Source organism: Sander lucioperca, chromosome 20, assembly GCF_008315115.2.
Source record: "Sander lucioperca isolate FBNREF2018 chromosome 20, SLUC_FBN_1.2, whole genome shotgun sequence".
NCBI classification, from domain to species: domain Eukaryota; kingdom Metazoa; phylum Chordata; class Actinopteri; order Perciformes; family Percidae; genus Sander; species Sander lucioperca.
Genome location: NC_050192.1, coordinates 14,798,460 through 14,815,677, shown reverse-complemented (window position 1 = coordinate 14,815,677; position 17,218 = coordinate 14,798,460). Strand labels below are relative to the sequence as shown.

The window sequence follows — 17,218 nt, the reverse complement described above, 5'->3', positions numbered from 1 at the left end:
GCTTTAATAAAGTGGTTTTAATCGACACAAGTATTTATCTGACATATTTCATAAAATGTACAATATAAAATTATTTTTCAAGTAAAGGCACAAAACGTTGTAAAAGCAACAAAGTGAACAAGCCAGCTTATTTGATCCCATTTAGCTGAAGTCTTGACATCTATGGCATCTAGTAGTCATCATGAAATGGATACTCTGGGTGATCAGACCACCTGTTGAGTCAATGAAGAGAAACAGTAATTACTATCTATTTATTTATTTATTACATGAACAGAACATGACTCACACCGTATACTCACATGAGAAGCTCCACAAAACGAGTATTCTTGTTCAATCCCTCAATTGCCTTCATCTCAGTCTCAGAAAGAGAGAAGTCGAATATCTGCAGTTTTAAAAACAGACCGATCGCAACAAATTTCATATTATATTTCCTGTTTTTGAAGATGATCTTTTGCAGGCTATACCCAGCATGCTGAATGGCTGTCTTAACTGATGCCATACAAACAAACCTGAAAGTTCTCCTTTATGCGAACAGGGTTGAAGCTCTTCGGGATGACCACCACTCCTCTCTGCACGTTGAACCTCAAGGCCACCTGGGCTGTGGTCTTGTTATACTTTTTAGCAATTGATGCCAGTAGCTCATCTTCCAACAATGGGGGGCATTTTAGGTTCACCCTGTTGAAATGATAGTGAAATTGATTTTACACCGCACATTATACTTTCACAGTTAAATGCCTACTTTATTAGTGAAAGGTCATATGAATGCAGAAGACTCAGTTATGAACTCAATGTGATGTGACTCAATATGCATTTCTCTCTCATACCAGGATGCATCTCTAGATGTCCCCAAAGGGCTGTATCCCACAATGACAATATTGTTCTGCTGGCAGAACTCAAGCAACTTTGGCTGAGTGAAATATGGATGGCATTCAACCTGCGTTAAAAAGAAGAAGAAGCACAAATAGTGTTTGTTAGTTGCTGAAGATATACTTAATTTGTCTCTGTGAGACTTGTTTGCTGTGTTATTCAGTATTTATGTGCCGAACCAGTTCGTTCTCTCTGTGCTGCACGTGATAAACGATCTGATTCAAAACACTGGCTACTTTGTGATTTCTAAAGAGAACAAGACAGTTCTTCTACGTTGGTTTTTCAACAACATTTGTATATTATATTTGTTTAGCATCATACTTCATAAACATCTACATCTTTTAACTTATTTCCTGTTATATTTTGTTCTTATTCTTATTTAATCAGTCAGTTAATATGTTATGATGTTAATATTTCATAGTCATAGTTAATATTTAATAATACTCTACTGCACTGTTCAATCCCTGCACTGTTCACTTTTGCACTATCACCGTTGCACACAGTCTACCATAGCACCTTATCATGGTCATTGCATTTCTGTGAGTGATTTTTATTTTTATTCTTATGTATGTTTGTATATGTGTTTGTTGTGTTATGGTTGTGTAAGCTACTGGATGCCTACAATTTCCTTCGGGATGAATAAAGTATCTATCTATAATACATAATAACTGTGTTGTGTTTTTTCAGCCATTTATTTTCTTCTATAATCCAAAGTTAATGTTTTTATCTGAATTTGCCTTAGGTGTGTTATTAACCTCTGTACCTGGTTCGACACAGGCTTGTGTTTCAGCCCAGGTTTGTTAAGGATCAACTCCAGTTGTCTCTTGTTGAAGTTGGATACTCCAAGAGATTTTATCAGCCCAGCATCTTTGCAAGCCTCCAAAGCCTGTCAAAAAAAGTTTTATGGCACACAATATGGCCATGGGTTAGGTTCCTGACCTTGAGCACATATCTATGATGAATGGCCAGTGTTACTTATCTCTTTCTACATGTGTCATTGACCTATAGGCAGTACCTCTTATTAATAGGTTGGGAATGAAAGGCTTTGTAGACTTAAAAAGAAATAAAGGCATAGTTAATTTTCATAAATACTTAAGTTATAGATAGTGTTCTCCATAAATGATTTACCAACATGTCTCACCTCCCATGTTGCACAGAGATCTGTTTGGTGATAAATGCATTTCCCATTCTCATCTTTGGGGTAATATGTATCTCCTGGCTTCAAAAAAATAATATTCAGTGATTTTGGCAATAATTCACAGCTATTAGTATTGATGAAATGAAATACAGAATAAACAATGTATTGCTGTTTCGACAATTTCAACAGGTATCTTTTTAATGTGACATTAAATACACGATTACCTTGAAGGCTGTGGGCATTTCTACAATATAGAGGTCGACATAATCCAGCTGTAATGTCTTCAACGTTTTCTCCAAAGCAGGTCGAACCAATCCTGGGGGATGGAATGTGTTCCACAACTGCATAAGTAGTGCATACGAAAGGGAATTAGTTGTTGCAAAGTAACACAACTATTTCCAGACACTCACACAAAGAAGCAAACTTTGCAAACCTTTCCACAGTAAAATATGTCCTCTCTTTTCACAGTTCCATCTGCAATTTTCTCCCTTATGGCTTGTCCCACCTCATGTTCATTGAAATAGACCAAAGCCCCATCAAGGTGTCTGTACCCTATTTCAATAGCCACTTTGACTGATTCATATGCAGTTCCTTTAGGGGTCTATAAAACACACACACACACACACACACACACACACACACACACACACACACACACACACACACACACACACACACCTTGAGAGTAAATACGATTTTTGAAGCAAAGTCAGTGTCAAGTGAAATTGTTTTTGTGACTTGCAGGTGAATTATAAATGTCTGTCCTATAAGCAATCTAGCTAAATACTGTGTCTTACCCTGCGGGGATCCCCATAAGTTCCCAGTCCCATCAAAGGTATGCTGTTTCCATCACTCAGAGGAATGGAGTGATTCTCAGCTGTGAGGTCCATGTTCATCAAAGTGTCAGTCACTTTCCCAGTGCTGCTGTTTGTGTCTTTATTCAAGGACCCAGGTTATATATGCCAAATGGTAGACGTTGACACAGTCAATGTCCTACTGTACTTCGACCACAGCAAAGACTCCTCCCAGGTAGAAAGAGCATCCTCCCACTTAAACTGGCAAATAACTGAGAGAGTGATAAGACAACAATATCTTACAGATAAAACAACAGTGTCTAACATTCACACGTGAATCAGGAGAGTTCATGATTAGCATTTTAACTTTTGGGCTCAACATATAACATAGGTTCATGACCATTGGTTGAAAATGTCAAATTTCAATTTGCCTTCTACAGAATGTATTGTGGCCTCAACAGGACACTGTAGCTTTAAAAACACCGCAGTGCCGTCTGGGTAAAATATGGTATGTGTTTTGAGCAAAGAATGCACAAGTCGCCATGGACATATGAGCTTCAAAATACTATGTATGTAGCGTAATTTTAATCCACAAGTGACTGTGTGCTGTTATCATTCGCCTGTTTAAATAGGAAACGCCACAAACCGGGGACTTAATCATTTATTGTCTCTGGCTTATTTGCCATTAAAATAGGCTACGTTGCTAATTTAGTTAGCTTCCAAAACGGAAATAATTAACAGTTACACTTCAACTAAAATTGTTATCGCACAGTTTAATAAGCCATCTTGTAGGAAGAAATGACTGTGCCGTTAATGTTGTAATGCATAATATTACTATTTATATTCCCTATCTGGCTTGTTAAGTCAGGGAAATTATAGGCTCTCCTTTGTTTCCAATCGCAACGCTATATTGATTGATCAGGAAGCAGCCAAAAAAAATGGATGAAAGTGTCGAAAATGTTGATAACGACGACATTGTCATTATCGTGGAAAACGAGGCAGAAAGTTTGCCAGCCGAGGAAGAGAGGCTGAAACAGCAAGGCACCTTCGGGCTCATGGATACTTGTCCTATCTGCAAGTTGAGCTTCCACAACAGAGAGCCCAAACTCCTGCCGTGTCTTCATTCTTTCTGCAAGAGGTGTCTCCCGGCCCCCTTCAGGAGTGCTGATCCGAGGCGTGACTCACAAGGCCAAGTCGACCACAACAAATCACGTGAGAATAGTGTATTGTAGCAACTCTGATAGAGTTGGGATTGATGTACAGTGCAGAAAAGCTCTTTATATCAACCTAGAACTGAAGCAGGTTGGGCTAGCCAGCAGATACATGTAACGTTAACGTTAGTTAAGTTATTTAATTTTTGAATGTGCAACCCATTAGTGGGGCTAGATGATGTGAACGATACAAAATCTCAAGATCTTTTATGACATTGATATAATATGACAACAGGTTTGCAATGAATTATGTTGACTGACAGACACACGCCAGACAGAGGCATTAGTTGTTAATGCTGTCACTCGGCTGTGCCATACAGATAAACTCATACAAGTTTAATTTCATTGAAATGCAGCCTTTAAGAACAGCAAAATGATGTATTATGTAACTAACACCCTAGTCTCAAATTACTGAGTCAATACTATAACTGTTCGCCCATCTCTGTGTATTTATATCTTATTAAAATCCTAGGTGATTTCTAGTCTCATGTCACCCAGCTCTGTGTTTGTTCTAAACAATAAGTCATGTAAGTAGTTTTGAGCCGACACCTTTAATATTGTATCTGGTCTCTTGCTCCAGTGGGTGCCATTCGATGTCCAGTATGCAGACAGGAATGCTGGGAGATAGACATGTTGGATAATTTCTTTGTCAAAGACTCTGCTGAGGTGCCGAGCAGCACCGTGGAGAAAACCAGCCAGGTTGGTCCTCACTTTCCTATCCTGAGCCGTTCGTCTCACAACAGTTTGTTTTTATGACACCACTCTCCCAAGACTACAGTGCTGATTTTTCGCTTGTTCTTTATGTTTGTCTTCGAAAGGTGTGTATGAGCTGCGATGACAACACAGAGGCAACAGGTTACTGCGTGGAGTGTGTGGAGTTTCTGTGTGTGACATGTATTGAGGCGCACCAAAGGGTCAAGTTCACCAGGGATCACACCATACGCCAGAAGGAGGAGATGTCTCCAGGTAGTGTGTGTCATACGCAGCAGGGAAAAGCAGTTTCTCTGTAACTAGATTATCCATTCCAACATGTTTCCGGCTTAGCCGTTAGGTTGTTCAACGATTGAAGAGAGGGCGTGGCAGCTGTTGGCAGCGTGGCAGCTGTTGGCAGCTGTTCAGAAAAGACTCTGACAGCCGTGACAATTTTTCTACCTCTCAGATGAGTTTTGAGTACTGTTCTGGCAAGATGTCATGATAATGATTGTATAGGTATAAAACTGAGCAAACATCTAGGGTGACATAAGCTGACTTTACATTTGTCTATGTTCTTAATTCTATTGTCCCAGAAGCATTAGGTATGTCCACACAGAAGCCTGTGTTTTGTGACATCCACAAGCAGGAGCCACTGAAGCTGTTTTGTGAGACGTGTGACCGACTCACCTGTCGGGACTGTCAGCTGCTTAAGCACAAGGATCACAAGTAGGCTGAGTTCCCTTGATAGGCTGATCATGTGTATTCATGTCAAATCCATTTTAGTATTAGAACAAGTTATATCAGTCATATTATTCAAATTCAATTTAATTAGTGATAGACTAAATTTAATTGGACCAAAACAGCATGAACAAGTGATCAAATCATTAATGCGAATATTCTTTGTGTCCAGCTACCAGTTTTTGGAGGATGCATACAGGAACCACAAACAGTATCTGGAGAACATGACGCAGCAGTTGCAAGAGAAAAGAAAGGCCATTGAGGACATGTCCAGCTGTATCAGCACTGGGTAAAGTTCTCCTCTACAGCTGGGGCATATATATATATATAATACTCATGGTGTGTTCACACCCATGAGAATCGAATATTTGTGTTGCTATAATCATGTGAGTTTGATTGCGTGAGTTTGGTCACGGGATTATTGTGATCATTTGTATTTACTCGCATTTGCACTACTTGCGTTATTCACGCCAGTGTTAAAATATTTCAGCTCATGCAAATGCCGCGAATTTCGCGTCATTCGTGTTGCACCATTCCCGCTGCCCGCCGCCCGCCGCCAATCTCTAATTGTGTCTTTGCATTGTCTTTGTATGTAATCGTGCCACCGCGAAAACGCCTGGGTGTGAACCTTTACAAATTCTGTATATTTTTCCAGACTTAGGTTTTTTATCCTGGACATGATATTACATTTATTTTCACAGACTCCAGCAAGTTGAAGAAAACCGGAAGGCTGTCACTAATGAAATAAAGAAGTCTATCTGTAACTTGATTATGGAGATCAACAGGAAGGGAAAGATTCTGGTTAACCAGCTTGAGGTATGTTTAATCTCCATTGTTTAATGACTTTTCAAAGGTAACTATGACATTTAAAATGCCTTTTTTTCTGACAATTCATGCACACATGTACCCCTAGGCTCTGACTAAGGACCATGAGCTGGGTTTAAAAAAGCAGCAAGAGGATGTCAACTGTCTGACCAGGCACCTGGACCATGTCATCAGCTTTACCAAATGGGCTACAGCCAGCCATAGTGGAACAGCCCTCCTGTACTGCAAGAGACTGGTGAGTGACTTTAACATCAAACAGCAATTTAAAAATACTTTCTGTTGTTGTAGTAAATACAAAACTAAATAAATACATAAATAATTTAAATAATAATTTGACAAAACCCTACAGTACTTTTATAACGTTGGGTAAGCCTTTGAAATTTCCTGTCTTCTAGATCCTTTTTCAGATCCATTACCTGATGAGAGCGAGCTGTAATCCCTCCATCGTCCCTCAGAGTTCTGTGCGCTTTCAGTGTCGCTCTGGTTTCTGGGCCACAAATGTAGACCTTGGTAAGATGTACACTTACTTAGAAACTTACATTATGAGTCAAGCAGCAACTGTTTTTGATTGCTAACCGATTCTAGAAGTAGTGTGCAGTTTATTTTCCCGCAGCTGTTACGATTTGCAAAATAGTTTCCACTTTGACAAACAAAATAAAGGTTATAAAGACAAAGAAGATAAAGACATGTGGGGAACATTTTTCTTAATCTTATATTTTCATGTTATATAATCTTCTCCATTATCTTCTTTTTTTTTTTTTTGTTTAACCACATTTATGGATTTCTTTAAAGGAGAATGTCAGGTTGCGGACAGTAGTCTTAAACAGGAACATTAATGTATGAGAGGCTGGATACCTGTATGAATTCTCCATTCCGCTGATATATATTTACTTTAGTGATGTCATGTGAGTCAGCTTTGGTTGTAGCTCAAAACTATGAAAATGAAAAATTAGTGCGCCCGGATAGCTCAGTTGGTAAAGCGGACGCCCATATACAGAGGTTTACTCCTCGACGCAGCCTAAAAATTCCCGAAAAAAAATCTTGAAAAAATGGAAAATGAATTTAGGGCTGTGGAGTTTAGAAAGATGTCAGGTTTACAGACCTCTGTAGCCAGCTACTCATCTCCTGCTTGAGGCTAGCAGCTCCCGACTATATTAGCATCTGCTAGCGCACTAGCATAACACACTCAAATATCTGGATAAATTGTCGGCGTTTGAGTTGCATTGTGGGTATTGTAGGCGCCAGGTTTTTCATTGATTTTGATCCTTTTTTAACTGTCCGTTGTGAGTCTGACAATGGTGGACTACTCTTTTAGCTGATGTGGCAACAACACTGTTTTGCTAGTACTCCCTCCAACCAGAGGACTGGGATAGAATTTATGATTTATTTCTTGATTGTTTGCTTATTCTCTTCAGGTTCTCTGGTTGTAGAAAGGGGTCCGGGCCGGCCGCCCATCACCAACCACCAGGCCGGTCCCAGAGCAGAGGCACCCGCTGGAGGTCTCTCAGTCTCAGCTCAGCAGCGACAGAACACGCTGGCTCAGCTCCAGCTGCAGGTAGGACTTTCATCCCAGTAAGTAGTTTGTAATACCCTGACAAGTTAATGTGTGACAGAGACAGAGGAGCCTAAAAACACAAAGCCACTGTTTTGCTCAAATTTGTTAAATCTTCCTCTTGCTCACTACTGTTAACCCTACTAAATACTAAATGCTTTTCTTTTATTTCATCATTCATTCCACTGTTTAAGGTGGACAAGCTTTCCCAGCAGCCCCACAGGCAGCCTCCTCCTAGTCATTGGTCCTGGTACCAAAATGTCAGGCTCCCAGGACCCCCAGGACCCCCCGGCCCTCCAGGACCTCCCGGCCCTCCACCCCCAACTAGACCCATCCATGGTGGGTCGTCCCCCTCCCAAGGCCCCCCCAGCTTGGGACAGCCAGGACGCAGATACGGAAGCTCCCACCCCAACACTAGAAGCCCCACATCATCCATGCTTCACAACACAGGGTTCCAAGCTGCTCAGGTAAGTTAGAGCATGAAGAAAGATGGGAATGTGTCCCTGTGTGAGGAATGTACTGTATGTTCTGAATGCCAAACATGGCCTGTCACGTGTAAAGTTTTCGTAGACGGTGCTTATCAGTGTCAAATACCAGAAAGACTGCGTAAAGCATCAAGTTCCCAACGCTGGTGTTGTCTTCAGCCCACTTCATGTTTTTTAATCACATGAGTTTTGACATAAATATTGTTTTAACGGTTTTGATAAAACTTTTATCTTCTGCCTCAAGAGTGGGTTAATTCAAGTATGTTTATCTACTAGATTATATTGGATCCTTTTCAGCTTGTAGATACCACCGTTTCTTACCTCAGGATTTTATCCTCGAGATATGTCTTGGACTAAATGTTTCACTGGTAAATAAAAGCAGAAGTGGTTTTAGTTACGTCTTTACACCTATTGTTTCCAGTCAGTCAAATCAGACTGAGTGACTTATAGTTCATTCTAAACTTGCTTTGTTAAAACCTAAACTATTCTTTCAACTTCAACTTTCTTCTACATCTAGTCTCTGAGAGATCTGATCCAAAGCTCTAGCTTCCTCCCTAAACCCGTGGATGTGTTGCAGGGTACGTCTCGCTACCCACAGCCTCTGTCTGCCGGAGCAGCTACACAGATGTCACTACATCAGGTTGGTACGAGAGGAGAATGGAGAGGGACCTACGAGGTCTCCAGTCTAACATGTTTCCAAAGAGAGAAAGTACTATTTTATTTTGGTTTAGTGTAACTTTTATGAAGCATTTATTACATCTTGTTTTGTTTTCATTTCCCAAAGCGGGGCCCGACGGAGTCCTCTTTACTGAAAAGGAGTGAGGCTGGTGGATCTGTCCCCTCCATCACCATCTCTATTCCCAAACCCAGCTTTGCTCCAAGTCTAGCTTCAGCACCTGCGGACAAAACAAGCACATTTAATCACATAGCAGGTCATTATCACTGCTCTGCTGTAGCAGCAGCCCGAAAGTTCCTATCCTGTGTGAAAATTACTTTTTAAATCTAATGTTTTCATCATGACTTCCAAACCTAAAAAAAGTTTTCATTTCATCTTCTCTCAAGTTCAAGTAAGGCAGAACTCCCCGATGGCCAAACCCTCTTCTTCAGACAGAAGCACAGGGTAAGAAAAGATCCTAAAATCAGTTCTCATCACAGTTCCTCGCTTCTTCCATTCATTCATTTTTACGATTGAGTGTTCAAATATGGTGAACATGTTCTGAAAGCTGAAAACATTTAGCCTCTGTTCCCTGTCTCTGGGACAGATTATGACTAATCTTTATGTTATTCCTTTATGTTGTTTTGAATATGTGCTTGTTAACTAGATAGACCCGTGGGAAGTGCTACTTGCTGCTTTTAATATGTGATTAGAAGCCTACGCACAACACTAAAATTACTTTACATCCTGTCATGTTTTGACAGCCGTTGTCTGTAATCAGCCTTCAGTCTTACACTCCACTCCCTTGTTTTAGCCTACAATATAGTTGGCTCCCTCAAATATCTTTCTTAGTTAATATAGTTTATGTGTACCCTATGTGGCACTTATTTTTAAGTTTTTACTAAGCTGTCATTATGTAACTAATATGTAACAAGTGGCATCCAAGTGATTCAGAGGACAAACACAATTTGATCTTCCAAAGCAATGCATGAAACAAGGCCAGTGCTTTTTTTTTTTTTACTATATCATGGTCACAATATTCCCTTCTCATCTCACTGGCAATCTGTTTGTTGAAGGACGACTTCCTGGAGGCAGACTTCTGAGCCTCCATCTGCCCCCTCAGTCAAGCGACGGAGAAGGTCGTCCCCAGGGCCCGTCATCGTCATCAAAGACGAGCCAGAGGATGAGGATGAAGTTCGATTTGTAAGAGAATCACTGGGGTTACATTAGGGCTGGGCCACATGGCCAAAATCTTCTATCTCGATGTAGGTCATTTCATATCTCAATAATATACACTCATCTAAAGGTTTATTAGGAACACCTGTTTAATTTCTGGTTAATGCGATTATCTAATCAACCAATCACATGGCAGCTGCTTCAATGCATTTAGGAGTGTGGTCCTGGTCAAGACAATCTCCTGAACTCCAAACTGAATGTCAGAATGGGAAAGAAAGGTGATCTAAGCAACTTTGAGCGTGGCATGGTTGTTGGTGCCAGACGGGCTGGTCTGAGTATTTCACAATCTGCTCAGTTACTGGGATTTTCACGCGCAACCATTTCTAGGGTTTTCAAAGAATGGTCTGAAAAAGGAAAAACATCCAGTATGCTGCAGTCCTGGGGGGCGAAAATGCCTTGCCTTGCTAGAGGTCAGAGGAGAATGGGCCGACTGATTCCAGCTGATAGAAGATCTACTTTGACTGAGGTATGCAGCAAAGCATTTGTGAAGCCACAACACGAACAACCTTGAGGCGGATGGGCTACACCAGCAGAAGACCCCAGTGGGTACCACTCATCTCCACTAAAAATAGGAAAATGAGGCTACAATTTGCACGAGCTCAAATTGGACAGTTGAAGACTGGAAAAATGTTGCCTGGTCTGATGAGTCTCGATTTCTGTTGAGACATTCAGATGGCAGAGTCAGAATGTGGCGTAAACAGAATGAGAGCATGGATCCGTCGTGCCTTGTTATCACTGGGCAGGCTGGTGGTGGTGGTGGTGTAATGGTGTGGGGGATGCTATCCTATCAATATGGGCCAACATTTCTAAAGAATGCTTCCAGCACCTTGTTGTATCAATGCCACACAGAATTAAGGCAGTTCTGAAGACAAAAGGGGGTCAAACACGGTATTAGTATGGTGTTCCTAATAATCCTTCCTAGGTGAGTGTGTGTGTGTGTGTGTGTGTGTGTGTGTATATATATATATATATATATATATATATATATATATATATATATATATATATATATATATATATATATATACACATCACATCACATCACAATAGAGAATGTATTCTGGTATTTTAATAAATAAATAGTCTATATGAAATAACCACATGGTAAAGCCTATTTTTGTACACTACTGTGTAAATTAAATACTTAACAAATGAAATGTATTGAGTATTTTCTCATTTTATTAAGAACTTGCAAAGTGCAAAATGAACAAACAGTTTCAAGTGCTAGTATGGAGAATTTTTTTTCCAACTATACACTGACTATGTTTACATGCATGCACACAAATACAGAGAAATCAGATTAAGACAATAGTTTGATTTAACTACAATAAGGTATACCCATAAACAAGTCTTGGGTGTAGGCACGCAGGAGTTAAACAATAAAGCTGAATGAAGGAATGAATAAAAACCCTGCACACTGTTGTTGAAAACACTACTCCCAATTTATTTGAACCAACATTTAGGTTCCAAGTGGACCTGTTCACATTAATATGCAGAGAGGACCCAGTCCTGAGCTGTATGCATGTATTGTATTCTGGGGTAATGGAGCTTAAAGTTGGAGATTCTTTTGACTGGAAGGTTTCCAGTTGGAGTCCAGTTTGTTAATCGCTTTGAACTGAAGGATAATGTATAGTGTGATGTAGAAACACAACCGCAATCTTCAAATGATACTCCCTCAAAGTATTTCACATCAGATTCTCTGAGAAATGTGAGTTAGTATGTGCTTGTTATCGACTTAGATGACATCATTGTTATCACAATATCTCGATATATGATTTCATCACCATAGGATTCCATTGAAAGGGCGATAAATTATCCTATTGAATTATCGCCCAGCCCTAAATTACTTAAGTGCAGAATGTCTTAGTAAATTTAGCATTTTGTTTCGAAATGTCGCATGTAGACAAAATGTCAAATGCTCGCTTTCCTACTGTCTAGGTTTTTTTTCTTCTCGGAGTCATTGTATCTAACTGCATACATCCCACTTTTCCTTTGCCTACAGGTGCAGTCCAGCGTAGGGTCCAGCCTGCCGGACAGCAGCACCGGGGCTCAGTCAAAGCCTCGGCAGCAGCTAAAGGTGCCAATCCCAGTCCCAGTCCCTGGATCAGAGTCTGGGAAAGAGCAGCGTCCGCAGCCCGCAGCCCAGCCAGAGTCCGAGAAGAGAGCGGAGCCGGAGGAAGATCCTAATGAGGACTGGTGCGCCGTCTGTCAGAACGGAGGGGAGCTGCTCTGTTGCGACAAGTGTCCCAAAGTCTTTCATCTGGCCTGCCACATTCCCGCTCTCAATGAGTCTCCCAGGTGAGAGACACAGATTGTCATTGTCTCAATGCTATGGTAGCACAATAGATCATCATAATGCTGTTTGACACTTAAGTACATTTGAAGGCTACTGTATGTCCACATATTATTTTTTGAAAATTATTATTTTATCAAAGTTTTTCCAAACCAAAGTTGGAGAATATTGTCATAACTGCTGTAATAATTGGCACACCAACGTTTTAATTTTTCTCTGTAATTTAAAACAATCTAACATGAAATGTTTGTGTTATTAATTAGCCCATTCTATCAACATTGCTTGTAGAGAATATTTTGGTGGTGATGGAAAGTACAAGAGCTTTCCACTTGGGTTCACTCTTCCTTTGCCATGAACTTTTTGATCCTGAGATCCTTGAGCATATTGCCAACGGTGTCCTTGTGTGGTCTAATCTGACGAGTGTGTTTTTATGATAGTATGAATATTAGTTTTTTAAATGATATTTTAATGCAGCTGCAATGATACTGGACGTTTTGTTACTGAGTGGCTGTACATCTGAAAAGCATGATCAACAAATGAGGGAAAGTATTTAACCAACAAAAAAACAAAACGTTTATGAGCCTATTCATGATGCAATTCTTCCATTTCTTGTAGTAAAACTCAAGCATTGCTACACCCGTTTATAATGTGTCAGTCATGTTTGCAATCATGTATAATAGTATACAGTATGTATGTACTCATTTAATTCAAAAAAGAGAAAAGTATTCTGATGATGGGGATTCTGATAGCCTGTTCTCCAGGTCTTTGTAATGACTAACCCTGGCTGCTCTGTGCAGTCGACCCTGACAGCAGGACAGACAGTACAGATTTGGTCATATTCGGCAGTAGTCGGTCACTCCACGCGTCTGTCCTGACAGCTTCTCCTGCCCTGATGTCTCTCTGCAGCGGGGAATGGTTCTGTTCGCTCTGCCGAGACCTCGCCTCTCCTGAGATGAAGTACGACTGTGACGGCAAGGATGACCCCGTCTCTGAAGGATGCCCACCTGTTGAAAGAAGGGTATGCTCACTCAGCTGTTATTCACGTTTCTGTGCAGGATATTCTTTAGCGCCTAACCCTGATCGTTGTGTTTTCATAGTCATTCTTCTCACTGTCTCCCATGCAACAAGTTTCATTTTCTCTACATAGCATTAGGGTTGCACAATATTGACTAAATGTGATATTGCGATATTGATTATGAATATTGCGATATCACTATTAATTTCGATATTTTTAAACATATGTAAAATTACAAAAGTTACGGGAAAACGCATCAAAATAGATTCATAACAAATTAAACAAGTTTTCTTACAACACACGGTTTATTTCAACTGACTGTCATATTGGACTGGTCCAACATGAATAAATAAATAACTAACTCCTATTCTCTAATAAAGAGAATAGGACATGTTTTACTGGTTGGACAGTATCAAATATATAAATAAAGAGAACAGGACACGTTTCTTTTTCTTCTCTGATTCGTTCCGTTTTTTTGTCTCTATTTCTTCACTTACGCTGTCACTCTGTCGAAATATGCACACACATGGTACGCTCCATAGGGTTTGTCACATAGTGGACCCGTGCACTGACGTGCACTAACATGTGAAAGTGGCACGGTAACTGGCCAATGAAACATGATCATTATAGCGTTTCAAGCGAGCTCTAAATCAAACACAACTAAGCCACACAGCCAACGGACGGGACGCAGCGCTCCACAAAATATTGCATACTTATTGCGACGCTTTCGATATAATATTGCGCAGCGTGATATTGCGATAACGATATTGAGTCGATAAGTCATGCACCCTTTCATAGCATGGTCAGTTAAATGTATGATCTAATGTTTTCTTTTATTTGTATACATGCAGAGGTGTGAGAGGCTGCTGCTACGTCTGTTCTGCAATGACTTCAGCACTGACTTCCAGCAGCCTGCTACTCCATCAGTAAGCTACTCTATTACGTATTTTGTCAATAAAGTAAAAGCTGTGCTGTTTTTTTTTTTTTTTTTGCTGAAACTTACTTTGTGTTGGAAGTAGGTAGATGAGTAAAAATCAAATGTTGTAAAAGGTATTCTATTAATTTAGAAAGGAAAACATCAGAAGAGGCTACTACATTGTTTTCAGTGGAGAAATTGTTAAATGAGTAAATTTGTACTTTGATAGTTATTTTAAATCATAATTGGAAAGGGTGAACTTGCCACCAGAAAGTAGTACATTTGTGAAGTCTTATCAGCCACTGTGGAAAGACACAAAATGGAGTTATTTTGTGTAAGATCACATTGAGTTGTAGTTGTGTTTTAGTATAAAAACTGTTTGAAAGTGGCTATTCATTTTTGAGAGAAAATCTGATTCTTATATCAGTTATGTTAGGTGCTTGACTTTGACTGTTTTTCTAATGTAGGAGACAAAAAGGTACAAAGAGCTGATCAAGACTCCGATGGATCTCTCGATAGTCAAGAAGAAACTGGAGTCAAAGTCGCAGGAAGGTGAATGCTATAGTAGTCCAGATGGGTTTGTCGCAGACGTCCGCCTCATATTTTTCAACTGTGCAAAGTACTACAAGGTAAACATCACTTTATATACAATATATTTGGTGGGAAATTAACCAGTTATCGTCAAAAATGATTGTAATATAGTAATGTCTAATGCCATAATGTGAATTACCCAGTGGCATTTCTTTATTTACTGTATCACACGTTTGGCGTATTGGCAAATACTACTTAACAATCATTTGCAGGTGCTTTCTTGAACCTAACGTTTCTGTGCACTAATTGTACAGGCGACCTCAGAAGTGGGGAGTGCAGGCTTGTACTTGGAGGACTACTTTGAGGAACAGTTGAAACTAGTCTACCCAGATAGGGTCTTCCCGGGAGGGAGGGAAGAGCAGATGATCCCTCCTTTGGAGGACGAGATAGATGAAGAGGAAGAGATGATGGAGGAAGGCATGGCTCCCATTGAAGACGATAAACCACAAAGCCCTGCGGAAAACGGAATCCCACCTGTGGAAGAGGACTTGCCGCCTCTGGAAGAAGCGGCAGTCCCGGCAGAGGAAGAAAAGTCGGAAACAGAGGAGAAGGTGATTGCTACGAGTGAAAAGGCGGCGGGTGAAAAGGTAGCAGCTGTGGATGGAGACCTGCCTCCCGCAGAGGAGGCAAAGCAGGACGAGGAGACTCCTGTGAAGGAGCTGGAAAGCTCCCCAGCTGCCGATAGTGAAACAAAAGACAAAGTAGCTCCCAGCTCCCCAAAAGAGGAGAGCCCTCAGCTCCCTACGGACACGCCTGTGGATCCAGCTGAAAGCCAGGAGAAGGAGTCAGCTCCTGCAGACACAGCCAAAGAGGAGGAGGGATAGATGGATTACAACAGAGAGAAACTGTAGAAAGGATGGATGATTTCAGTCTTCCACAGAAGTGGCCCCAGTGGGGACCGACATTTGCTGCAATCAGACAACTTTTTTTTGTTGTAATATATATGTTATATTTGCAATAGATAAAAGGGGTTCTGCTTTACTAAATAGACTTGTATAGTAGCAGTCATGCTGTAGCTGCACAATGAAAGGAGTAAATAAGTGTTTTGTTTTTTGCTGGACAGAGGTTACAATTTTACTGTAACTGAAAGTTATTTTCTTTGACAACGACACTGAAAAGCACACTTAAGATGGTCTTTGTTGATAGGATCATCTATGAGTTATCATCATCAAAATACGAAAAAAAAAACTGTTTTGGTTAGTAATGCATGCAAGATGTCTTAAATAGTAATGCCTTCCTTTTGTTTATAGATTTTGGCTAACTTGTATTAGCCATTTGGCTCATAAAAAAAATCATGTTTTATTGCGATAGTATTTTATTTGTTTAGTATTGTATTAATGCTTTGTATCTAACATATAGGGCCACTGTATATAGAACGACCTGACATATTAAAAGATTATGCTGCTTGGTTGTATGAGAACGAAAATGAATTGCCACTATTGTGGTTTAATTTCTGTGTTGCCAGTTTGAGGCCTCTTATCCCCCAAATCCCAGCAATGTTTTATCATAACAGCAGCCTGGTTGGTTTTTATCAGGAGAACAATTCTTCCGACTTTGTTGACTTTACTGTTATCAGTCTGAGATAACTCGGAGACATGATTATCAGTTTCTCATCATCAGCCCCTGACAACAGCGTGTTCTCCGTATTGTGTCCTTGTCCTTCTGCAGCATGATCCTTTTTTTTTTTTTTTTTTTTTTACATGAGATTAGGCCTAAGCCTTATTGTTTGAGCTGGTTTCCCTCACTGAACGTTTTGAAATTGTGCAATTATCAAAAAAAAACAACATTTTTGACATAGATTCAATTAACTAAACATTTCTGTATGGTCATCATGTCACTTGAGGTGAAAAGAAGGAATCAAAAACTGACACTTCATTTTCAATATAGATAATCATGTCTAATATTATTGCTTTTGTTATTTATTGAGGATATACAGGACCTGCTAATGAACTCTGCAAACAATGTTGAACATTAAACCTGCATTTACAATATTTGTAATAAACAAAGATAGATCTGACTTGTGCTTTCTCCCACTATTGTCACCTTTATTTTGTTTTTTATTTTAATTTTTTGGAGAAAATGTGAAATGATGCAACCTGAAAAAGGTGGTTCTGATCCCTAACAAGCTCCACAAAGTTATGCTCATTTGCTAATACTTATCCTCTACTTTGCTTCATTATGAATTACTTGATCATTTTACACTTTAGGA

General features: G+C 39.9%; 2 protein-coding genes across 4 annotated transcripts; one reads left to right on the top strand and one right to left on the bottom strand.

Moving 5' to 3' along the window:
- Positions 1-53: 53 nt before the first annotated feature.
- LOC116039770 (aldo-keto reductase family 1 member D1-like) lies at positions 54-3,958 on the bottom strand. Its single transcript, XM_031284783.2, has 10 exons — positions 3,845-3,958; positions 2,803-3,071; positions 2,439-2,606; positions 2,230-2,346; positions 2,009-2,086; positions 1,631-1,753; positions 825-934; positions 510-675; positions 300-382; positions 54-212 (listed from the first exon to the last, which is right to left on the bottom strand). Exons 2-10 carry the CDS (start codon positions 2,899-2,901, stop codon positions 170-172), a joined length of 987 nt encoding a protein of 328 aa, XP_031140643.1. The 5' UTR covers positions 2,902-3,071; positions 3,845-3,958; the 3' UTR covers positions 54-169.
- On the top strand, positions 3,266-17,026 carry LOC116039763 (transcription intermediary factor 1-alpha-like). 3 transcript variants are annotated; one of them, XM_035996005.1, is made up of 20 exons: positions 3,273-3,368; positions 3,709-4,011; positions 4,591-4,709; positions 4,829-4,976; positions 5,297-5,429; positions 5,614-5,730; positions 6,143-6,257; positions 6,355-6,501; positions 6,662-6,776; positions 7,682-7,821; positions 8,013-8,285; positions 8,821-8,943; positions 9,088-9,235; positions 9,366-9,423; positions 10,035-10,161; positions 12,197-12,492; positions 13,394-13,505; positions 14,354-14,428; positions 14,886-15,047; positions 15,264-17,026. In XM_035996005.1, exons 2-20 carry the CDS (start codon positions 3,738-3,740, stop codon positions 15,831-15,833), a joined length of 3,252 nt encoding a protein of 1,083 aa, XP_035851898.1. In that variant the 5' UTR covers positions 3,273-3,368; positions 3,709-3,737; the 3' UTR covers positions 15,834-17,026. The 3 variants fall into 3 exon arrangements, with proteins under 3 accessions (XP_035851899.1, XP_035851900.1, XP_035851898.1); XM_035996006.1 differs by having other exon boundaries at positions 3,266-4,011; positions 5,300-5,429; XM_035996007.1 differs by having other exon boundaries at positions 3,266-4,011; positions 8,881-8,943.
- Positions 17,027-17,218: the final 192 nt, after the last annotated feature.